Source organism: Triticum dicoccoides, chromosome 5A (assembly GCF_002162155.2).
Source record: "Triticum dicoccoides isolate Atlit2015 ecotype Zavitan chromosome 5A, WEW_v2.0, whole genome shotgun sequence".
NCBI classification, from domain to species: Eukaryota; Viridiplantae; Streptophyta; class Magnoliopsida; order Poales; family Poaceae; genus Triticum; species Triticum dicoccoides.
Window position 1 is genome coordinate 582,064,333 of NC_041388.1, and position 26,030 is coordinate 582,090,362.

General features: G+C 43.1%; 1 protein-coding gene across 1 annotated transcript; it reads left to right on the plus strand.

Annotated features, from left to right (window-relative positions):
* Positions 1 to 3,913: 3,913 nt before the first annotated feature.
* On the plus strand, positions 3,914 to 6,668 carry LOC119303050 (pentatricopeptide repeat-containing protein At3g53700, chloroplastic-like). Its single transcript, XM_037580134.1, has one exon. It carries the CDS (start codon positions 4,153 to 4,155, stop codon positions 6,409 to 6,411), a length of 2,259 nt encoding a protein of 752 aa, XP_037436031.1. The 5' UTR covers positions 3,914 to 4,152; the 3' UTR covers positions 6,412 to 6,668.
* Positions 6,669 to 26,030: the final 19,362 nt, after the last annotated feature.

A 26,030-nucleotide genomic window follows, 5' to 3' on the forward strand; every position in this document is an offset into this window, starting at 1 on the left:
CATTCTCTATTTCCATTCCTTTGCATTGGTTTTCTTTGGTTTTTATTTTTTTCCTTTTATTTTCGTTTTTATTGGGTTTCTTTGTTTCTTTCTCAATTTTCACTGGGTTTTTTATTCAAAACATCTCAACATTTTTTGTACACATTCAAAAGTTTTTGTAGACATTTGAAACTTTTTTATATACACGCTTAGCATTTTAAAATACATGATTAACATTTTTTGAAAAAGTATATTTTTATGCCTAGTTTTTTCCATACATTTTTAGTACACATTTAACATTTTTCAAGTTCCTGATTAATATTTTAAAATACCTGATTAATTTTTTAAATGGTTGATTAACATTTTTTAAATACATGATCAACTTTTTTCATACATATTGTATATTTTGTATACATTCTGGTATACATGAGAAACATTTTCTCTATACACAATTATCATTTTTCAAATGCTTGGTTAACACTTTTCAATTGTTTTATGTAAAGTGTTTTTAATATATATTTAGAATATTTAAAAGTATAAAAAATTAAAAAAGCAAAAAACGTGCACAAAATAGAAGAACAAAATGAGGCAGTGGCATGTGGCCTCCGTGTGCTGGGCCAGCCCATTTAGGGAGGTGTCTTCTTCCATGAGCGCACCCTACGTCTCGACATAAGCAAGACATAGGCGCGCCCATACACTCATGTGCCCAACAAGTTTCAGCACCGGGGCTGGCCCATGCATTAGTGAGAATCATGCTGATACCCACCCAGGTTATGAGGATAATGGGTGGAAATTCATTTCGGTGCCCAGGCTCAGATGCTCCGAAAATCTATGCCATCAAGTTTTCGGTGACCATGATCAAGTTTTCTCGAGAAGAGGGATAATGGGTTTAGATGAATAGCGATGATCCCGAGGCACGGGTCAGAACCCACTACCAGACGGCGATGTCTATCCCAGTCAACGTATGCCCCGCCACCCTTCGAAACGACCCCACCGTAACTCCCTGCTCACACATGTATTATTCGACACCTTGTTTTTTTACGCACCGATCATGACATCTGCTAGCCCATTTCTTAGATCCCCATACAACAATCAAGGGACATGATATCAGGTGTAGATGAGCCTGTGCACCAAAATGCCCCTCTCGATAATGGGTTGCTTCATCATTTGCACTCTCGCCCGAATTGTGCCGGGAACTATTTGGATTCGTTTGGAAGGAGGTGACGGGCGTAATGTTATCTTTCATTAAGATTAACTTTGGAAGCTTATATATGTTTGAGATAACTAAAAGTATTGTAATTTTAGAAACATCAAGATGATATTTAAAAACAATTGATTTTTTTGCATATTTCAGTGAGGCCAAATGATTTTTTGCTTCTAAAATTTAACGTTGGGCAAAACACTATGTGATGACCACATGTTAGCTAACTATGCAGAGGTAATAAAAGAGGAGAACGCTTCGCAACCCTATGTCTTGTAAGCCGACACTAGCTTCCTCTTAATCCGCCTCCCCTCCTCGCCACTGTTGGCGGGGCCTCTACGGGACCTGCACACCATCTCCTCTTCGCACCCTTGACCCTTGTGATGGTCTCGGTGAGATGCGTTCGCTTCTGTATTCGCCACAAGGTCTTGTAATTGATCTTGGCGAGGGACCGGTGAGGCGTGTTCGCAATGGAGGATTCCTGCAACAAGGTCCTTACTCATGTTGGGTACAAATGCAATCATGTCCGGATGTCACACGAGAAGATCTGCGCTCGTGGTGGTTGACCTTGGGGTTGCGCCCACTTGTTGCATGACGCCTAGGAACAGGAAAGTAGACCTAACATCGATGGCGTGCTCCTCTCCTCACGTCGGGGTGGCCTTGGTCAGACATGTGGCTCCATAGATCGCCGAACTATGGTGGTGGTATCACTGCAGATTGTGGTGACCATCAAAAGGTCTTTGTGATGGTTCCTCCCTCCAGACCCTTTGATTGACTTTGGTGGAGAGATGTAAACTATAGGTGACGGCTTGATGTAGAGGGATGGCTATGCAGTGACGGCGATCGCACATCGCATGCCGCTGCTAGGATCAAGGAAAAGTGATGGTGGCAACACTTGAGTGACGTCGGTGATGGTCGTGCACTCGGTCTTGAGCTTTGTGGTGAAAAGTGAGGTTTGACCTAAGTTGGTTATTGCTGGCAATGATGATGTTTTTATATTGTTACCTTGTTGAAGGCATTGCTCAGATATGCTTTAACTAGCTCTTTAGGGTGAAAACTTAGACTTTAGTCTTGGGTGGTTGGATCCAATGATGGCGGTGTTTGAGCGTCGCTCCATTTCTAAAAGCGTTGTTGTTGAAAAACTTCATCATCGGTGTGGTTTCATGACATGGTTGGTGCAGATATGGTTAGTGTCTTAGTTTGCCAATCGTGGATCCGATCTCTTTCTTTTTTGTTTTCTCGCATACACATAGCTTCGGTCTTATATGACTTTGCTATTTGTTGGCATGTTTTTTGTGTGCATGTGTTGGTGTTGATTATATGCATGCTAACTATGCGGAGGCCGGGATGTGGGCTTCATTGTGTTTGTATCCTTTTACGGAAACACTAACGCCCATACGTGTGGGTGTTCCCCAACTCACCCACACGCCTGGATCGTCGTTCACTGTCTTTTACATGAATCTTGACACAAAAATGTGGATTTGATGTGCCACGTAGGACAGGGCTGGTGTGTGGGCGTTGGAGAGTTTGCCCACACGCCCGCACCATGTTGTTTGCCAGCTGCGCTGTGTGGGAGAACTAGTTTCTGCCCACACAGCCACCACCTAGTTCATGCGCGTGTGAGCGAACTGCTTTTCGCCTACACGACACTCCTATGTTGTGGATGGCAACTGCAGTTACGCGAACGTGGCAACTAGGTAAACACACATGGCAACTGTGATTCTTTGCTAGACGGCAACTGCAGTTGCGCGTACGTGGCAACCAGATAAACACATATGGCAACTGTGATTAACAATACATGGCAACTATGGTTGGACCACACGTGGCAACTAGGTAAACACACATGGCAACTACTATTTGACTATATGTGGCAAGTAGTTAATCACACACGGCAACTACGGTTTGATTACACGCGGCAACTACCAGAAATTAGACATGACAACTATAGTTAACCAAAACAGATAGAGTTGCCATGCTTTTACAACTACACTTCATTCCGGATAACTACATCTGCCAACCAGGATGACAACTAAATTGTCATCCCGCGGGGTACCTAACATAGCTGCGCCAGGACATGTGGCCATTTTTGCTTCGTGTCACACACGCGCGATGGAGATGGGTAGTATTTGTTGAACATGTGACACGAAGTAACCGCGCCCACATGTGTGGGCAATTCTAATGTCTGCCCACACAATCCGTGTGGGTTACCTCCTGCTAACACCACACACCGTGTGCGCATGTCGAATATACCACATATGTGGCAGTTATCGGCGTCCATCCTTTTAATGCTCTATTTTAAACCAATAAAATTCACTCTTTATCAAACAAACTATGTAGATAACTTGAACTATAATTCACTAGTATCACAACCGGCATGACACAAAGCCTTGATTGTGGCTTACTGCACCTGTTTGGCAGAATGTAACATAATTTAATAAATTTTGTGAGAAATATTTTTTTGCGAATATTTTTTTTGGAGAGAATCGACATATGAAATGCCTCCTGCAAAATACACATTTTTTTTCAACTTCAGTGGGTGTTTTTTTAAGCCTTTGCCATTTCTGAAGAAAAAAACACGATTACTTAGACCGTGATATTTTTCATACAAATACAGTACGACATTGCATATTTCTTTCGACTGTGGTGTTGGCTGCCACTGATTCAGATCCAAAGGTGTAGATTGGATTGGAAGCTGGTAACGGTAGACAGGACGGGCCCTCTTCCCCCTATCCTATCCCCTTGTTCACCTTCGGCCCGCCGCCAGTCCGCTACACTGCCCGTCCTGAATTCCTCCTCCGCCCGCCGGAGCCTGCTGCGACGAGCTTCCACCCCCCCTTGCGTCAGCTAGCCTTCTCCTCCGCTTCCCACAAAGAGCAATTCGCCTCTCTTGCGCACCATCAGTTGCCCTTGAGCAATCGCCCCGCCGGCCGCCGGTCCTTGTGCGCCCACCAGATGCTCGTGATATTTCCGTAATGGCCTTCGCAATGCGCCTAGCGTCCTGCCCCGGCGCGTCGCTGCAGGCGGCGACGGCCTGGCCGTCCAGCCTCGGCTCCGCGGCGCCACGGCCGCGGCCTCGCCGGCGGTGGCCACGCATCAGGTCGTCCGCGGCCGCCTCCGACCAGCAGGCGCTTCTGGCCGCCCTGCGCGAGCAGGCGGACCCCGAGGCGGCGCTCCGGATGCTCAACTCGGCGCTCGCGCGGGACGACTTCGCCCCCGGCCGCGACGTCTACGAGGAGATCATCCGGAAGCTCGGGACCGCCGGCGCCTTCGACCTGATGAAGGTGCTCGTCAGGGAGATGCGCCAGGAAGGGCACCAGGTTGGACCGGGCGTGGTGCAGTCGTTCATAGAGGGCTACGCGCGGCTGCACATGTTCGATGATGCCTTCGACTTGGTTCTCAACCAGCTTGACATGTTCGGCATTCAGGGAGACGCAGTGGTGGTGGCGTACAATCACCTTCTCCGTGTTCTCATGGAGGGGAGTAAGATCAAGCTCCTTGAATCCGTCTACACGGAGATGGGCAATCGGGGCATCAAACCTGACCTTGTCACTTACAACACAGTGATCAATGCGTTGTGTGGAGTTCATCAGGTTAGGACTGCAGTTCTGATGCTGGAGGACATGTCTAGCGATGGTGTGGCGCCTAACGAGGTGACATTCACTACGTTGATGCAAGGTTTTGTTGAGGAGGGGAGCATCGAGGCAGCACTGAGGATGAAGGCACGGATGTCAGAAATGGGATGTTCGCCAACGAGTGTAACAGTCAATGTTTTGATTAACGGGTACTGCAAGCTTGGAAGAGTCGAGGATGCTCTCAGTTATGTACAGCAAGAGATCGCAGATGGTTTTGAACCTGACCAGGTCACATTCACTACATTTGTTAATGGTCTGTGCCAAAACGGGCATGTTGATCATGCCCTCAAAGTCATGGATTTGATGCTCCAGCAGGGTAGTGATCCAGATGTTTTCACCTACACTACTGTTGTAAACTGCTTGTGTCAAATTGGAGAACTTGATGAGGCTGTGGCAATCATAAATCAGATGGTGGATAGCGGTTGTTTGCCTGACATTACCACCTTCAATACTCTCATTGTTGCCTTATGCACAGAGAATCATCTTGAGGAAGCCTTGAACCTTGCACGTGATCTGACGGTGAAGGGACTCTCTCCAAATGTTTATACTTTCAACATTTTGATAGATGCCCTTTGCAAGGTTGGAGATCCTCATCTTGCTGTTCGATTGTTTGAAGAGATGAAAAGCAGTGGATGCACCCCTGATGAACTTACATACGATATATTGATTGATAACCTGTGCTCATCGGGGAAGCTTGCCAAAGCTTTGGATTTGTTGAAGGAGATGGAAGTTAGTGGTTGTCCTCTGAGCACAGTGACATATAACACTATAATTGATGGGTTATGCAAGAAACTGAGAATAGAAGAAGCAGAGGAGGTTTTTGATCAAATGGATGTAACAGGTATTGAAAGGAATGCGATCACATTCAATACACTTGTTGATGGATTGTGCATGGCCGAAAGGATTGACGATGCAGCAGAACTTATTGAACAAATGATAAGTGAAGGGTTGCAACCTAATAATATCACTTACAATTCTATTCTAACTCATTACTGCAAGCAAGGAAACATAGGTAAAGCTGCTGATGTTTTACAAACTATGACCGCAAATGGATTTGAAGTTGATGTTGTTACATATGCAACACTCATTAATGGCCTGTGCAAGGCTCGTCGGACTCAGGCTGCTTTGAAGCTTCTTAGAGGTATGCGGATGAAAGGGATGAGGCCAACTCCAAAAGCCTTCAACCCTGTGATTCAGTCTCTATTTAGAGGGAATAACGGCAGGGATGCTCTGAATCTGTATAGGGAGATGACAGAAGTTGGCGAGCCTCCTGATGCTTTGACATATAAAATTGTTTTCCGTGGTCTCTGTCGTGGTGGTGGCCCTATTAAAGAAGCTTTTGATTTCTTGGTAGAGATGGCAGATAAGGGTTTCATACCAGAGTTTTCATCATTCCGCATGCTAGCTGATGGTCTACTGAACCTGGGTATGGATGATTACCTCATAAGTGCTATTGAACTAATTGCAGAGAAGGCCAACTTCAGAGAATCCGATGTTTCTGCAATAAGGGGTTATCTCAGGATCCGTAAATTTTATGATGCATTAGCAACTTTTGGCCGTCTCCTGGATATCAACAACCCTCGATGGACTTATCGATGAAACATGAGAAAGTAGTATCTGGGAAAGTACTGAGTACGTGAAAATTTTGCTGGTTAGTTCATCAGGATAGATCTTGTTTAATTACGAATAGATGACTATGCTTGTTACTTGGTGGGGATGAACTTTGCATGTAGAAGATGCTTATCTTGGTATTGAAACTCGCGGGAATTGTTTATCACCATTTCCACTGTGAACCCTGTTTTTTGAGTTTTATATTTTAAGGGTACTAATGTCAGATTATTTTGCCGCTTTTTCAACTAAGTGTTCGTTTATCAGTCTATTATGTCTTCACGTAATTATGTTTTTCATACTGGTTACAGCTAAAAATGTCAGCAGCAACTTATATTCTAACTAAAGAATTATACAGTGCCGCATCTCTTTCCATGAACAGGCTGAGAACACAGGCGCATAGGCGCTTCAGATTTAGCTTGTGAATGTACCATTACCAAAGATGATTTTACGCGGCCAGAAAGAGGGGACCAATTTAAGATGCCAAGTTGAGCAATGTTGTACACGTGTACATATCTATTGGTAAGGTTCTGCACATAGATACCTGTATATTCGATCATTGCACAAATTGTAGACTACCATATGAACTCTGGTAGCCATCAGTTGTACATGAATAATGTGGATGCTTTAGAGCAATCCTCAAGGAACAAGCGGCCATGGATTCCTAACAAACAGCTCACTGACTCACCATGGCTGTAAAGGAATACTGCAACATAACACACAGCTTGCTGTGCTGAATGAGCAACTAGTAAAAATGAAGGAAACTTAGAATGCCACATTTGCCATTTTCATTGTCGGTTTCGAAGATATGCTACCATGTTACTGGAAATTGTTTGCAATATGTAACGTCTGTTGTGCCATTTGGCAAATCCAATAGAAGGACAAGCTAGCGAGCACCCCAAAGGCCCAAACATCTTTTAATCCTTCCCGAGACAGATAATTCATACGGATAGAATTGGAAATGCAGATACGTCTTGCCTGTCAAGGATGGCAGCACCCTGATCTCGCAACGTCTTCTGCACCTATGGTATTATGATTTGGAATACGGTGTTGGACAATTTTGCTCTGCAATCAATCACTCCTCGGCACCCAAGCCACAAAAGTAGCCAACCCCCTATGAGGAAACGGGCGGACCAGTTGTCGCTATTGAGTGGGCATAGCTCATCATCCTTGAAGATCGGCGCAGAGAGTTGCGTATCCTACCACATAACCATGGAGAGGTAGATGCAACACCTGTTCCGGTTGTACTCAATCCAGAGAGCTTTGGGTTGGGTCGAGGCCACCAAAAGGGCCACCTGCCAAGATCTTCTTGCGGATATATCCTATGGTGCCAAATCCGATATTTGGTCACTAGGTAATACTCCCTCCGTTTCTAAATATAAGTCTTTTTATAGATTTCACTACAAACTACATACGGATGTATATAGACATATTTTAGAGTGTAGATTCATTTATTTTGCTCCGTATATAGTCAATAGTGAAATCTCTTAAAAGACTTATATTTAGAAACGGAGGGAGTACATCATTCAGATGTAACAAACTTTACACACAAACTAAGAGATGTATGCCTCTGATTGTAATGTTTAAATCACAATGTTTCAGGATGTCTTAGAAAGAATTCTGTCAGCTGTGTTCGCAGCATAAAGAATTACACAGCTACTCGGAGTGTGAAGGAATTGTCTATTGATGACAGTCAGGTTGAGGAAATAGGTACTGTAAAACCTTGACCATAAGGAAAGTGTCACGAGGACTCACGAGAGCACTCCGGTCAACACGACGACAACTCAACTACAACCTTCAAAGGCCTCTTTTTTTTTGAAAAGGTTCAAAGGCCTCTTACAACAGAGCTAAAAAAAGTGAGGCATGGTACATTAACCATGTTCGAATTTTAAAAAATAGACTTCTTTTTGAAACGAAGGCAAAAGATTACCTCATTCATTAATTAAGAAGAAAACAGTGGAAAACTGAACGAAAATCATTACAAACTTGGCCACAAAGGGCAACCAAGCCACAAACCATGAGGCCGCAAGACCACAAAGATAGACGGATAAACGCCCCCAACACACTACCCCTACAACCCGCTGCCATATGAATCTCAATTTCACAAGTGAGCCCCCACAAACGGGTGGTAACTTGAGAAAAAAAACATCGGCAAAGGCAAACGGACACGAGCACAACCATGATGACATGCCAAGACACTGAGAGCCATCCATCAAGTGACTGCGGGCGCATTTCCTATAACGCCACTCTTCTTGCTTTCCCACATGTCTGATTTCTCCTTCAAGATGACGGGTTGAGGACTAGCACCGCCTCTCTTCCTATCTCTTCTGGCCTTCTCCTTTAGGAGACAACCAATCGTCTTGCTGGATCTAGGGTTACCAACGTCCAAACTAGTGAAGATATCGCATATCTCTTTGGCAATAAGAGTCCCAGACAATGTGCCAACACTCTGGATGCAACAGCCACATCACCTACAGGAACCACGTGTCGAATGGACTTAGGTGACTGAGAGACCACATCGTCCAAATCACCACTCTCCTCAAGATCGAGCACCTAGCTTGGCTCTAAGGGTTGTGTTGGCGGTAAAACCACAAGAGATCTTGAGGGGTCCACCTTCAGTTTCTCAATGGACAGAGATAGAACTGGTTCCCCACATGGCTCCAGAAGCTCAAGAATGATCTGTAGCACCGGAGCCACAACCACATCGATGTCTGGACCCTCAGAGGCAAACGAGACCAAGTTGGCCCTAGCACGAGGGGAGAAACGGCCATGAAGCCTAGCTCCCCTCTCACCCTCGAATCTGACATCATTCACAACCTAAGGGTGTGACACAAGAGCGGTCTGCAACGCAAGGGAGAGCCTGCTCAGTGCAGCCTCGGCTTGCTCCAAAAAGCTCCCCATCTATAGCGTCCAACCCTGCATGGAGTAGACGACATCACGTAGAGGAAGGACCGTCTCCTCAAGCCGAAAGGAAGCCATGCCTAGGAGCTTAGAGTGCAACAGCTCGGCCTGCCTCTTCAAGGGAGAGACCGCAGCGGCATATCCATCAAGGCATATCCACCGAGGCCAGAGAGCCAACAGGAGCAGAAATGATCGATGCCCAAGAATCATGGCCAATCATCTTGGATACGAGCGAGGCTTCTATCTGGGCCTGGCGAGGAGCTAGAGCTCGACAACGAGGAGGGGCAACTGCGATGTTGCGGTACTCAGAGTGAGGTATTTACGGAACTAAACAAATATACTTTTATTTACAGAACCAAACAGAGTGAGGTATGGTACATTAACCAAAGACCATGTTCTAATTAAAAATATGTCGTTATGGAACTAAGCAAATATACTTTTACCCACATACCAGGTCGAACACAGCTAAACAAATGCACTATAACACTCTTGTAGGAAACCACAAGCCGCGCATGCAAAAATGTGACTCCAACTCAAAATTATGATTTTGGTTTTAGGTTCTCTTCCCAAGCAATTCTTCCATTTCTATATCGGTAGGATAAGATAGTGGACACATTGCTATTCGAACATGACGATAGACCTTATCCTCCTACCCGATCCACTATGGGGTTAACATACTAATGCCAATTCTCGATCCTGTGTTTCAATAATATTGTCTCACTTTAAATCTTGCAGAGGGCCTACCATAGTCGCTGAAGATTCTCCAAGAACTGTAGCATTATCTTCTACTGTATTTTTGTTCTCTTTTTTTGCATTGGAATATTGAGCTTTATTAATTAATCAAAATCCGGTTACAGTCCGCCCGTAGGCAACTAACAAGAAACTCAGGGCTTTTGTCCAGCCAACTTTCAGTCCCCTCCAATGTACTAGCTAGCCTTGCACATTGATGTGCAGGAACATTCATTTCACGCCCAACATGGGTAACCGAAAAAGAAGTAAAACTAGGAACAAGCTCATCTAATTCCCTCAATATAGGCGCAGCAACCGAGCGAGAGATACTGCGCGAATTCCATAGATTGACCAGCTCCAGGCAATCAATCTCCATGCTCACATGTGAGAAACCTCGAAGCTGAGCAAAGATCACCCCTTCTCGAAAGGCCAAGAGCTCAGCAATAAAGGGATCGGAAACATCCGGAAGCGGTTTGCTCCAGGCACCAAGGAAAGATAGATGCGATCGGGCTAAACCACCAGCGCCCCCTTCCATTCCTCTGCATTAAGCGACCCATCTGTGTTGATAGTCACCCACCCAGGGTCAGGTGGCCTCCATTTCTGGTTTGGTACCAGTTTGGATCGGCTTGAAGGCATGTCCAGAATGGACAAGGTTTCATACACCCATTTGATAGCTACGTCCGGATCAAAACCTTTTTCATCATGTGTCCAGCGATTCCTGAAGACCAAATTGAGTGCATAATCATGATAATCTTGCATCTTTCATCACTGTTAAAACGTTGATCAAGCAAGATATCCTTGGCCCAAGTGTCCGGGTGTAAGCGAGGAAGGTGCAGATCAAACCGACCTTTTGCCGCATCCCAGAAGCGCTTGGCATGAGAGCAGTTTATAAGTGCATGCATCAAGTTCTCGTCCATGGCGTGACACAGGTCATAGCGGCCAATTTGCTTGATGTGTCTGACCTTGAGCATAACAGAGTCCGGTAGAATTCCACGGAGTACTCTCCACCAGAAGACTCGCACTTTAGGTACCACATGGAGCTTCCAAAGGGTATTCCACATCTGTTTATTCATTGTCGAAGTTTCCGTGATCGTCCCTTCCTCTAGAGTGCTAAGCTCGTTTTGAGTTATTAGAGAGCGATACGCTGATTTTACAGTGTAAATACCAGTTTTTTCCAAAGCCCATGCAATTGTGTCATCACCCCCGGCCGGATTCAGCGGGATATTTGGGATAGCTTCTGCACCTGGCTGAAGAAAATTTACACGAACAATCTGAACATTCCAGTTACCTATGTATGCATCAATAAGTTCTGAAACTGTATCCAAAGGAGCATTACCGAGACGCCCCATTGGTTTGAACGAGAGTGTGTTGGGGATCCAGCTATCTGTCCATGTTGCAATAGAGGTCCCGTCCCCCACTCTATGAATTAAGCCAACCTCCAGTGCTTTCCTACCAGCAACAATCGCTCGCCAAGTAGATGATGCACGAGCAGGAACTGTTGCATGAAGGAAGTCAGTAGCAGGGAAGTATTTTCCTTTCAAAACACGTGAGCAGAGAGAGTCCGGATGGGTAATCAGACGCCAGCCTTGCTTTCCAAGCATTGCCAAATTGAAAAGTTGTAGGTCTCGAAAGCCCATGCCGCCCTTGCTCTTCGGTGTACAGAGTTTATCCCAAGAGATCCAATGGAGAGATCTCTTATTGATCGAACTCCCCCACCAGTACTTAGCCATACAAGATGTCAGTCCCTTGCATACCTTTTTCGTAAGAAGAAAGCAGTTCATACTGAAAGTTGGAATTGCTTGCACTATGGATTTGAGGAGAGTCTCTCTGGCTGCACATGCCATGTTTCTCTCCGACCATCCCTGCATTTTACTCCAGCTTCTCTCAGCAATGTGCATAAAAGTTCCACTCGTTACTCTACCCACTGCTGTCGGTAGTCCAAGGTAGCGTTCAGAAAAAGACTCCACAGACATACCGAGTGTTTGCTTCAAGGACTCCCGGAGAGGTGGGCTAGTATTGCCACTGAAATAAATAGAACTCTTCTCCCAGTTTACTGCCTGCCCGGAACAGTAAGCATATATCCGGAGAATGTCATTCAATCTTTGTGCATTTTTGGTTTTGGCACTTAGGAAGATCAAGCTATCGTCGGCAAAAAGCAAGTGGTTAACCCAAGGTGTGTGTGATCTGATCCGAATACCTCTGTCAACAAGTGCACCTCCATAACTATTTAACAAGCATGTCAGTCCTTGGGCACATACAAGAAAGAGATATGGTGATATCGGATCACCTTGACGAAAACCCTTGCTAGGTGTAAAATATGGTAGCAGATCACCATTAACTTTAATTGTAAACCTTACCGATGTCACACACTTCATAACTAATCTGATGAACTGAGTGTTGAAACCCAGCTTCACCAACATGGCTTCAAGATAGTGCCATTCCACTCTATCATAGGCTTTTAGCATGTCTAGCTTGACAGCACAGCAAGAATTTTCCCCCCTCTTCCACCTCTTGATAGCATGGACACTCTCATAAGCAACCAGAATATTATCCGTAATCAACCGACCGGGGATGAACACACTCTGTTCTTCCCCTATCACATCATCCAAAATCATCCGAATACGATTGGCAATTGCTTTGACAACAATCTTATATAAGACTGGGCACAATGCAATCGGACGGTATTGGGAGATCTTTTGTGGGTTGCGTACCTTAGGGATTGATACGTCTCCAACGTATCTATAATTTTTGATTGCTCCATGCTATATTATCTACTGTTTTGGACTATATTGGGCTTTATTTTCCACTTTTATATTATTTTTGGGACTAACCTATTAACCGGAGGCCCAGCCCAGAATTGTTGTTTTTTTGCCTGTTTCAGTGTTTCAGATAAACGGAATATCAAACGGAGTCCAAACGGAATAAAATCTTCGGGAACGTGATTTTCTCACCGAACGTGATTCAGGAGACTTGGACCCTGCTTCAAGGAACAAAAGAGGCGGTTACAAGGGTGGGGGGCGCCCCCCCCTAGGGCGCGCCCCCCTGCCTCGTGGGCCCCTTGTTGCTCCTCCGGCGTACTTCTTCCTCCTATATATACACACGTACCCCCAAATGATCAGAACAGGAGCCAAAACCTAATTCCACCGCCGCAACTTTCTGTATCCACGAGATCCCATCTTGGGGCCTGTTCCAGAGCTCCGTCGGAAGAGGGCCGTCATCACGGAGGGCTTCTACATCATCCTAGCCCCTCCGATGAAGTGTGAGTAGTTTACCTCAGACCTTCGGGTCCATAGTTAGTAGCTAGATGGCTTCTTCTCTCTCTTTGAATCTCAATACAAAGTTCTCACCCTCTCTTGTGGAGATCTATTCGATGTAATCCTCCTTTTGCGGTGTGTTTGTTGAGACCGATGAATTGTGGGTTTATGATCAAGTCTATCTATGAATAATATTTGAATCTTCTCTGAATTCTTTTATGTATGATTGGTTATCTTTGCAAGTCTCTTTGAATTATCCCCCGGGTCTATTCTCATCATATCAATCTCCGTCACTTTAATCTTGCTTTTCTTTTTTACTTTGCTTTTACTTTTTACTTTGCATCTTTATACCAAAAATACCAAAAATATTATATCTATCAGATCTCACTCTCGTAAGTGACCGTGAAGGGATTGACAACCCCTAATCGCGTTGGTTGCGAGTAGCTATCGCTTTGTGCAGGTATGAGGGACTTGAGCGTGGGCTCCTACTGGATTGATACCTTGGTTCTCAAAAACTGAGGGAAATACTTACGCTACTCTGCTGCATCATCCCTTCCTCTTCGGGGAAAACCAACGCAAGCTCAAGACGTAGCAAGAAGGATTTCTGGCGCCGTTGCCGGGGAGTCTACGCAAAAAGTCAACATACCAAGTACCCATCACAATCCCTATCTCTCGCATTACATTATTTGCCATTTGCCTCTCGTTTTCCTCTCCCCCCAATTCACCCTTGACGTTTTATTCGCCCTCTCTCTCTATCCTCCCTCTCTATTTGCCTCTTTTTTCCCGTTTGCCTTTTTGTTTGCTTGTGTGTTAGATTGCTTGTTTGTCACGATGGCTCAACCGAGATTTGGTGATCTTCACCTTAAAAGGTTAGAGGAGATCGAAACCAACGTCAGGAAGTTTATGGTTTTGCAATTTGAGCATAATAATTTCTTTAGAAACGAGCATAAGGAACAAAAAAAGTTTTATGAGTTATATGAATAAAGAGCTAGATGATATGTCTAAAGAATTTGATGGTATAAGATCCCAAATTGCTCGTCTAGAAAAAATGACTGCTGAAATTTCGGATATGCAAGCCACCTTAGTTAATAAGATGGCTGCTAAACCGGATACCTATGAAAATCAAGATGAAGATCTAAAAGTTATTGATGTGTCCCCTATTAAATCTTTATTTTGCAATATGAATCTTTATGAAACTGAATATGATCTTCCTTTACCTAGAAGGCGTTCTAAAAATTCGGAGTATTTAGATCTTAATGATGAAATTGATGAAAGTGGGATTGAAAGAAATAAAAATCTAGATGTTGCTAAACCCACTATATTGGATTTCAAGGAATTTAATTATGAAAGTTGCTCTTTAATTAATTGTATTTCCTTGTTGCAATCCGTGCTAAATTCTCCACATGCTTATAGTCAAAATAAAGCCTTCACCGAACATATTGTTTATGCCTTGATGCAATCTTATGAAGAAAAACTTGAGTTGGAAGTTTCTATCCCTAGAAAACTCTATGATGAGTGGGAACCAACTATTAAAATTAAAATTAAAGATCATGAGTTTTATGCTTTGTGTGATTTGGGTGCTAGTGTCTCTATTATTCCCAAGACTTTTTGTGATCTACTAGATTTCCATAATTTTGATGATTGCTCTCTAAACTTGCATCTTGCGGATTCCACTATTAAGAAACCTATGGGAAGGATTAATGATGTTCTTATTGTTGCAAATAGGAATTATGTGCCCGTAGATTTCATTGTTCTTGATATAGATTGCAATCCTTCTTGCCCTATTATTCTTGGTAGACCTTTCCTTAGAACGGTTGGTGCGATTATTGATATGAAGGAAGGGAATATTAGATTTCAATTTCCATTAAAAAAGGGCATGGAAAACTTTCCTAGAAAGAAAATAAAATTACCATATGAAACTATCATGAGAGCCACTTATGGATTGCTTACCAAAGATGGCAATACCTAGATCTATCCTCGCTTTTATGCCTAGCTAGGGGCGTTAAACGATAGCGCTTGTTGGGAGGCAACCCAATTTTATTTTTATTCCTTGCTTTTTGCTCCTGCTTAGTAATAAATAAATTATTTAACCTCTGTTTTTGTTGTGTTTTTTGTGTTTAATTAGTGTTTGTGCCAAGTAGAACCGTTGGGAAGACTTGGGGAAAGTCTTGTTGAACTTGCTGTAAAAAACAGAAACTTTAGCGCTCACGAGAACTGCTGTCATTTTTATTTTAAGAGTAATATTTAGTTAATTCTTTTTGAAGATGATTAATAGATAAATTTCTCACTTCCAGAAATTTATTTTGGAATTTTTTGGGGTTCCAGATCTTGCGCTAGCTACAGATTACTACAGACTGTTCTGTTTTTGACAGATTCTGTTTTTCGTGTGTTGTTTGCTTATTTTGATGAATCTATGGCTAGTAAAATAGTTTATAATCCATAGAGAAGTTGGAATACAGTAGGTTTAACACTAATATAAATAAATAATGAGTTCATTACAGTACCTTGAAGTGGTCTTTTGTTTTCTTTCGCTAACGGAGCTCACGAGTTTTCTATTTTGAGTTTTGTGTTGTGAAGTTTTCAAGTTTTGGGTGAATTCTTTTGATGGATCATGGAACAAGGAGTGGCAAGAGCCTAAGCTTGGGGATGCCCATGGCACCCCAAATATAATCCAAGGACACAAAAAAGTCAAAGCTTGGGGATGCCCCGGAAGGCATCCCCTCTTTCATCCACTTCCATCGGTAATTTACTTGGAGCTATATTTTTATTCACCAACATGATATGTGTTTTGCTTGGAGCGTCTTGTATTATTTGTGTCTTTGTGTCTTAGTATGACACAATCATCCTTGCTGTACACACCTTTTGAGAGAGCCATATATGAATTAAAATTTGATAGAATACTCTATGTGCTTCACTTATATCTTTTGAGCTAGATAATTTTGCTCTATGTGCTTCACTTATATCTTTTGAGTGTTATAATTTCGCTCTATGTTAGATATTTTAGAGAACGGTGGTGGATTTGTTTTAAAGAAACTATTGACCTCTCATGCTTCACTTAAATTATTTTGAGAGTCTCTTAATAGCATGGTAATTTGCTTAATAATAAGATGCTTGGTATTCAAGATTTGTGAAACTTTTTTTTGAGTGTGTTGAATACTAAGAAAAGATTGAAGCATGATAATTGTTTTGAGATATGGATGTGACAATATTAAAGTCATGCTAGTTGAGTAGTTGTGAATTTAAAGAATACTTGTGTTAAGGTTTGTGATTCCCATAGCGTGCACGTACAGTGAACCGTTATGTAACGAAGTCGGAGCATGATTTATTTATTGATTGTCTTCCTTATGAGTGGCGGTTGGGGACGAGCGATGGTCTTTTCCTACCAATATATCCCCCTAGGAGCATGCGCGTAATACTTTGCTTTGATAACTTCTAGATTTTTGCAATAAGTATATGAGTTCTTTATGACTAATGTTGAGTCCATGGATCATACGCACTCTCACCCTTCCACCTTTGCTAGCCTCTCTAATACCACACACCTTTCGCCGGTATCATACACCTACCATATACCTTCCTCAAAACAGCCACCATACCTACCTATTATGGCATTTCCATAGCCATTCCGAGATATATTGCCATGCAACTTTCCACCACCAAGTTCATCATGACACATTCATCATTGTCATATTGCTTAGCATGATCATGTAGTTGACATAGTATTCGTGGCAAAGCCACCGTTCATAATTTCTTCATACTTGTCACTCTTGATTCATTGCATATCCCGGTACACCACCGGAGGCATCCATATAGAGTCATACTTTGTTTTAGAATCAAGTTGTAATCATTGAGTTGTAAATAAATAAAAGTGTGATGATCATCATTCAATAGAGCATTGTCCTAAAAAAGAGAGAAAGGCCAAAGAAAAAAAGAAGGCCCAAAAAAAAGAAAATAAATAAAAAGGGGCAATGCTACTATCCTTTTTCCACACTTGTGCTTCAAAGTAGCACCATGATGTAGCAAGTCTCATATATTGTGCTTCAAAGTAGCACCATGTTCTTCATATAGAGAGTCTCATATGTTGTCACTTTCATATACTAGTGGGAATTTTACATAATAGAACTTGGCTTGTATATTCCAATAATGGGCTTCCTCAAATTTCCCTAGGTCTTCGTGAGCAAGCAAGTTGGATGCACACCCACTAGTTTCTTTTGTTGAGCTTTCATACATTTATAGCTCTAGTGCATCCGTTGCATGGCAATCCCTACTCACTCACATTGATATCTATTGATGGGCATCTCCATAGCCCGTTGATACGCCTAGTTGATGTGATACTATCTTCCCCTCCTTTTTTGTCTTCTCCACAACCACCATTCTATTCCACCTATAGTGCTATATCCATGGCTCACGCTCATGTATTGCGTGAAGATTGAAAAAGTTTTGAAAAAGTTAGAGTATGAAACAATTGCTTGGCTTGTCATCGGGGTTGTGCATGATTTGAATACTTTGTGTGGTGAAGATGGAGCATAGCCAGGCTATATGATTTTGTAGGGATAACTTTCTTTGGTCATGTTAGTTTGAGAAGACATAATTGCTTTATTAGTATGCTTGAAGTATTATTATTTTTATGTCAATATAAACTTTTGTCTTGAATCTTTCTAATCTGAATATTCATACCACAATTAGGAAGATTTGCATTGAAATTATGCCAAGTAGCACTCCGCATCAAAAATTCTCTTTTTATCATTTACCTACTCGAGGACGAGCAGGAATTAAGCTTGGGGATGCCTGATACCGCTCCAACGTATCTATAATTTTTGATTGCTCCATGCTATATTATCTACTGTTTTGGACTATATTGGGCTCTATTTTCCACTTTTATATTATTTTTGGGACTAACCTATTAACCGGAGGCCCAGCCCAGAATTGCTGTTTTTTTGCCTATTTCAGTGTTTCAGATAAACGGAATATCAAACGGAGTCCAAACGGAATAAAATCTTCGGGAACGTGATTTTCTCACCGAACGTGATCTAGGAGACTTGGACCCTGATCCAAGGAACAAAAGAGGCAGTCACGAGGGTGGGGGGCACCCCCCCTAGGGCGCGCCCCCTGCCTCGTGGGCACCTCGTTGCTCCTACAACGTACCTCTTCCTCCTATATATACACACGTACCCCCAAACGATCAGAACAGGAGCCAAAAACCTAATTCCACCGCCGCAACTTTCTGTATCCACGAGATCCCATCTTGGGGCCTGTTCCGGAGCTCCGCCGAAAGAGGACCGTCATCATGGAGGGCTTCTACATCATCCTAGCCCCTCCGATGAAGTGTGAGTAGTTTACCTCAGACCTTCGGGTCCATAGTTAGTAGCTAGATGGCTTCTTCTCTCTCTTTGAATCTCAATACAAAGTTCTCCCCCTCTCTTGTGGAGATCTATTCGATGTAATCCTCTTTTTGCGATGTGTTTGTTGAGACCGATGAATTGTGGGTTTATGATCAAGTCTATCTATGAATAATATTTGAATCTTCACTGAATTCTTTTATGTATGATTGGTTATCTTTGCAAGTCTCTTTGAATTATCCGTTTGGTTTGGCCAACTATATTGGTAGTTCTTGCCATGGAAGAAGTGCTTAGCTTTGGGTTCGATCTTGCGGTGTCCTTACCCAGTGACAGAAGGGGCATCAAGGCACGTATTGTATCATTGCCATCGAGGATAACAAGATGGGGTTTATTTCATATTGCATGCATTTATCTCTCTAGATCATGTCATCTTGCTTAAGGCGTTACTCTGTTTTTAACTTAATACTCTAGATGCATGCTGGATAGCGGTCGATGAGTGGAGTAATAGTAGTAGATGCAGAATCGTTTCAATCTACTTGTCACGGATGTGATGCCTATATACATGATCATGCCTAGATATTCTCATAACTATGCTCAATTCTGTCAATTGTTCAACAGTAATTTGTTCACCCACCATAGAATACTTATGCTCTTGAGAGAAGACACTAGTGAAACCTATGGCCCCCGGGTCTATTCTCATCATATCAATCTCCATCACTTTAATCTTGCTTTGCCTTTTTACTTTGCTTTTACTTTTTACTTTGCATCTTTATACCAAAAATACCAAAAATACCAAAAATATTATATCTATCAGATCTCACTCTCGTAAGTGACCGTGAAGGTATTGACAACCCCTAATCGCGTTGGTTGCGAGTAGCTATCGCTTTGTGCAGGTACGAGGGACTTGAGTGTGGGCTCCTACTGGATTGATACCTTGGTTCTCAAAAACTGAGGGAAATACTTACGCTACTTTGCTGCATCATCCCTTCCTCTTCGGGGAAAACCAACGCAAGCTCAAGACGTAGCAGGGATCAAACTTATGGCCGTGTCATTTAGCCCCAACGGTAATTCCCCACCATTCAAGAAATCTAGCACAGCTTTAGTGACATCCGCCCCAAGAACATCCCAATGACGTTGGTAAAAACCTGTGGTAAAACCATCAACACCCGGAGCCTTCGATGGTGCCATGTCAAATAAAGCCTTCTTCACCTCCTCGGCTACATATTCCTTCTGAAGTAGTTCATTCATTCCCTCTGTAACTCGGGGAGCAACACAATCAAGCAGCTCATTCATGGGCTTAAACCCTTGTGTCTGATATAAAGACTGATAAAAGCTGTTGATTTCCTCCTTCACTTCATCTGGTTCGATGCAGGTGTGCCCGTCTTCCCGTTCAAGGGTAGTAATTATGTTCGTTCTTTTTCTCTGAGCTGCCTGCGCCTGGACGTAACCCGTATTGCGATCACCTTCCCGTAACCATAGCACTCGGGACCTCTATTTTAGCCATATTTCTTCTTGGCGTAAGGCCTCCCACAGCTGTGACGCTATTGACTTCTCCTCCTCCGATTGTCCTCGACCAATCGAGGCTGCTCGTAAGCGATCAAGGCATTTCTGTAGTAATTTGACTTTTTTTGTGAGATTCCCAAACTCCTTGTTACCCCAAGGTCCCAACTTCTGTTGTACTTCAGCAAGGGCATTGATAATCCCTTGTAGTCCCTCATGTCCGGCATCAACATGCCACATTTGTCGCACTATAGCATCATACTGAGCATGTGTCTGCCATACGTTCTCATAGCGGAACGAGCGTGCCGCTTGAGACCATTTGTTTGTTGCAAAAGATCTGAGTTCAGCCAAAACAAAGCAATGGTCTGACTCGACACTGCTTATGTGTTTTAGCATGGCGAACTCAAACATATCCAGAAAAGCGATATTGACCAAGGCTCTGTCAAGGAGAGCCTTGACATTCGCCATGCCATCTTGTCTATTGTACCACGTGAAGGGAACCCCTCTCCATCCCAAATCTTGGAGAGCACAATCTGCCACCGCCTCGCGGAAAGATCTCATTTGACTCTCCGGTCTCGTGTTGGCCCCAAACTGCTCATCAGCATGCAGAGTTTCATTAAAATCACCCATGCACATCCATCCTTCATGCTGAATGGCAGACAAAGTATGCATAAATCCCCATGTGTGGTGACGATTCTCCGTCCGTGGCTCCCCGTACAAACCCGTAAACCTCCACCTTTTACTATCTTGCGTGATTGTTACATCAATATGAGACGAACTATAGTTTCCAAGTGTAACATCGACATCCTTGGACCAAAATAATCCAATACCACCACTAAGACCGACACTATCGACGGCAAAACAACCTGAGAAACCTAAAGTGAACTTCAAATTCTCAACTCTCTTACTGTCTATCTTTGTTTCCATGACAAACAGCAAAACGGGGCCTTCCTGCTTCACAACCTTGCGAAGCTCATGGACTGTCCAAGGGTTCCCAAGCCCTCGGCAGTTCCAGCTCAAGACATTCATTGGCTCGGGCAGGGCTGACTCGCAGCCGCTGCTGAAGTTTTAGACGTTGGTGGTGTGGGCTTCTTTTACTTTGATTCTCTCTCGGGAACGACCTCAGAGATATTTTCAACTGCTACAGCTGTCTGCTCAGCCGGAACCATCTCTGCCTCCTTATTTGCAATGGCCTCGTGATACGTCTCCAATGTATCTATAATTTTTGATTGCTCCATGCTATATTATCTACTGTTTTAGACATTATTGGGCCTTATTTTCCACTTTTATATTATTTTTGGGACTAACCTATTAACCGGAGGCCCAACCCAGAATTGCTGTTTTTTGCCTGTTTTAGGGTTTCGAAGAAAAGGAATATCAAACAGAGTCCAAACGGAATGAAACCTTCGGAAATGTGATTTTCTCATCAGATAAGATCCAGGAGACTTGGACCCTCCGTCAAGAAAGCCACGAGGTGCTCACGGGGGTAGGGGCGCCCCCCTAGGGCGCGCCTGTTGGGGAACGTAGTAATTTCAAAAAATTTCCTATGCACACGCAAGATCATGGTGATGCATAGCAACGAGAGGGGAGAGTATGATCTACGTACCCTTGTAGATCGCAACGGAAGCATTGACACAACATAGAGGAAGTAGTCGTACGTCTTCTTCCCGATCCGACCGATCCAAGCACCGTTACTCCGGCACCTCCGAGTTCTTAGCACACGTTCAGCTCGATGATGATCCCCGGGCTCCGATCCAGCAAAGCTTCGGGGAGGAGTTCCGTCAGCACGACGGCGTGGTGACGATCTTGATGTTCTACCGTCGCAGGGCTTCGCCTAAGCACCGCTACGATATGACCGAGGTGGAATATGGTGGAGGGGGGCACTGCACACGGCTAAGGAACGATCACGAAGATCAACTTGTGTGTCTATGGGGTGCCCCCTGCCTCAGTATATAAAGGATGGAGGAGGAGGAGGCCGGCCAAGGCTATTGGTGCAGCCAGGATGGGAGTCCTACTAGGACTCCAAGTCCTAGTAGGAGTCCATCAAGAGGGGAGGAAGGGAGAAGGAAGTGGAGGAGAAGGAGAGGTGGCCGGCCCTCTTTCCCCTAGTCCAATTCGGACCAAAGGGGAAGGGGGGCGCAGCAGCCCCTTGGCCCTTTCTCCTCTTCCCACTAAAGCCCATCAAGGCCCATTGCTTCTCCCGTAACTACCCGGTACTCCGAAAAATACCCGAATCACTCGGAACCTTTCCGATGTCCGAATATAGTCGTCCAATATATCGATCTTTACGTCTCGACCATTTCGAGACTCCTCGTCATGTCCCCGATCTCATCCGGGACTCCGAACTCCTTCGGTACATCAAAACTCATAAACTTATAATATAACTGTCATCGAAACCTTAAGCGTGCGGACCCTACGGTTCGAGAACAATGTAGACATGACCGAGACACGTCTCCGGTCAATAACCAATAGTGGGACCTGGATGCCCATATTGGCTCCTACATATTCTGCGAAGATCTTTATCGGTCAGACCGCATAATAGTATACGTTGTTCCCTTTGTCATCGGTATGTTACTTGCCCGAGATTCGATCGTCGGTATCCAATACCTAGTTCAATCTCGTTACCGGCAAGTCTCTTTACTCGTTCCATAATACATCATCTCACAACTAACATATTAGTTGTAATGCTTGCAAGGCTTTATGTGATGTGCATTACCGAGAGGGCCCAGAGATACCTCTCCGACAATCGGAGTGACAAATCCTAATCTCGAAATACACCAACCCAACATGTACCTTTGGAGACACTTGTAGTGCTCCTTTATAATCACCCAGTTATGTTGTGACGTTTGATAGCACCCAAAGTGTTCCTCCGGCAAACGGGAGTTGCATAATCTCATAGTCATAGGAACATGTATAAGTCATGTAGAAAGCAATAGCAACATACTAAACGATCGGGTGCTAAGCTAATGGAATGGGTCATGTCAATCAGATCATTCAACTAATGATGTGATCCCGTTAATCAAATAACAACTCCTTTGTCTATGGTTAGGAAACATAACCATCTTTGATTAACAAGCTAGTCAAGTAGAGGCATACTAGTGACACTCTGTTTGTCTATGTATTCACACATGTATTATGTTTCCGGTTAATACAATTCTAGCATGAATAATAAACATTTATCATGATATGAGGAAATAAATAATAACTTTATTATTGCCTCTAGGGCATATTTCCTTCAGTCTCCCACTTGCACTAGAGTCAATAATCTAGATCACATCACCATGTGATTAACATCGATAGTTCACATCATCATGTGATTAACACCCATAGTTCACATCGCCATGTGACCAACACCCAAAGGGTTTACTAGATTCGGTAATCTAGTTCACATCGCTATGCGATTAACACCCAAAGAGTACTAAGGTGTGATCATGTTTTGCTTGTGAGAGAATCTTAGTCAACGGTCTTTCACATTCAGATCCGTTATGTATTTTGCAATTTTCTATGTCTACAATGCTCTGCACGGAGCTACTCTAGCTAATTGCTCCCACTTTCAATATGTATCTAGATCGAGACTTGGAGTCATCCAGATCAGTGTCAAAACTTGCATCGACATAACCCTTTACGGCGAACCTTTTTTTCACGTCCATAATCGAGAAACATATCCTTATTTCACTAAGGATAATTCTGACCGCTGTCCAGTGATCTACTCCTAGATCACTATTGTACTCCCTTGCCAAATTAGTGCAGGGTACACAATAGATCTGGTATACAGCATGACATACTTTATAGAACCTATGGCCAAGGCATAGGGAATGACTTTCATTCTCTTTCTATCTTCTGCCGTGGTCGGGCTTTGAGTCTTACTCAACTTCACACCTTGTAATACAGGCAAGAACTCTTTCTTTGACTGCTCCATTTTGAACTACTTCAAAATCTTGTCAAGGTATGTACTCATTGAAAAAACTTATCAAGCGTCTTGATCTATCTCTATAGATCTTGGAGCTCAATATGTAAGCATCTTCACCAAAGTCTTTCTTTGAAAAACTCCTTTCAAACACTCCTTTATGCTTTATAGAATAATTCTACATTATTTCCAATCAACAATATGTCATTCACATATACTTATCAGAAATGCTGTAGTGCTCCCACTCACTTTCTTGTAAATACAGGCTTCACTGCAAGTCTGTATAAAACTATATGCTTTGATCAACTTATCAAAGCGTATATTCCAACTCCGAGATGCCTGCACCAGTCCATAAATGGATCGCTGGAGCTTGCACATTTTGTTAGCACCTTTCGGATTGACAAAACCTTCTAGTTGCATCATATACAACTCTTCTTTAATAAATCCATTAAGGAATGCAGTTTTGTTTATCCATTTGCCAGATTTCATAAAATGTGGCAATTACTAACATGATTCGGACAGACTCAAGCATAGATACGAGTGAGAAGCTCTCATCATAGTCAACACGTTGAACTTGTCAAAAACCTTTTGCGACAATTCTAGCTTTGTAGATAGTAACACTACTATCAGCGTCCGTCTTCCTCTTGAAGATCCATTTATTCTCAATTGCTTGCCGATCATCAGGCAAGTCAACCAAAGTCCAAACTTTGTTCTCATACATGGATCATATCTCAGATTTCATGGCCTCAAACCATTTCGCGGAATCTGGGCTCATCATCGCTTCCTCATAGTTCGTAGGTTCGTCATGACCTCCAGAACAGGATTACCGTACCACTCTGGTGTGGATCTCACTCTGGTTTACCTACGAGATTCGGTAGTAACTTGATCTGAAGTTACATGATCATCATCATTAGCTTCCTCACTAATTGGTGTAGTAGTCACAAGAACAGATTTCTGTGATGAAATACTTTCCAATAAGGGAGAAGGTACAATTACCTTATCAAGTTTTCTACTTTCCTCCCACACACTTCTTTCGAGAGAAACTCCTTCTGTAGAAAGGATCCATTCCAGCAACGAATAGATTGCCTTCGGATCTATGATAGAAGGTGTACCCAACATTTTTCTTTTTGGGTATCCTATGAAGACGCACTTCTCCGATTTGGGTTTGAGCTTATCAAGTTGAAACTTTTTCATATAAGCATTGCAACCCAAACTTTAAGAAACGACAACTTTGGTTTCTTGCCAAACCACAGTTCAGATTATGTCGTCTCAACGGACTTAGATGGTGCCCTTTTTAACGTGAATGCAGCTGTCTTTAATGCATAACGCCAAAAACGATAGTGGTAGATTGGTAAGAGACATCATAGATCGCACTATATCTAATAAAGTACGGTTATGACGTTCGGACACACCATTACACTATGGTGTTCCAGGTGGGGTGAGTAGTGAAACTATTTCACATTGTTTTAATTGAATGCCAAACTCGTAACTCAAATATTTTACCTCTGCGATCATATCGTAGAAACTTTTATTTTCTTGTCACGATGATTTTCCACTTCACTCTGAAATTCTTTGAACTTTTCAAATGTTTCAGACTTATGTTTCATCAAGTAGATATACCCATATCTGCTCAAATCATCTATGAAGGTCAGAAAATAATGATACCCGCCGCAAGCCTTAACACTCATTGGATCGCATACATCAGTATGTATTATTTCCAATAAGTCAGTTGCTTGCTCCACTGTTTCAGAGAACGGAGTCTTAGTCATCTTGCCCATGAGGCATGGTTCGCAAGCATCAAGTGATTTATAATCAAGTGATTCCAAAAGCCCATCAGCATGGAGTTTCTTCATGCGCTTTACACCAATATGACCTAAACGGCAGTGCCACAAATAAGTTGCACTATCATTATTAACTTTGCATCTTTTGGTTTCAATATTATGAACATGTGTATCACTATGACCGAGATCCAACGAACCATTT

What these genes read in the sequence shown, in the direction of transcription:
- LOC119303050 (XM_037580134.1), top strand. Translation starts at nt 4,153, where the DNA reads ATGGCCTTCGCAATGCGCCTAGCGTCCTGCCCCGGCGCGTCGCTGCAG.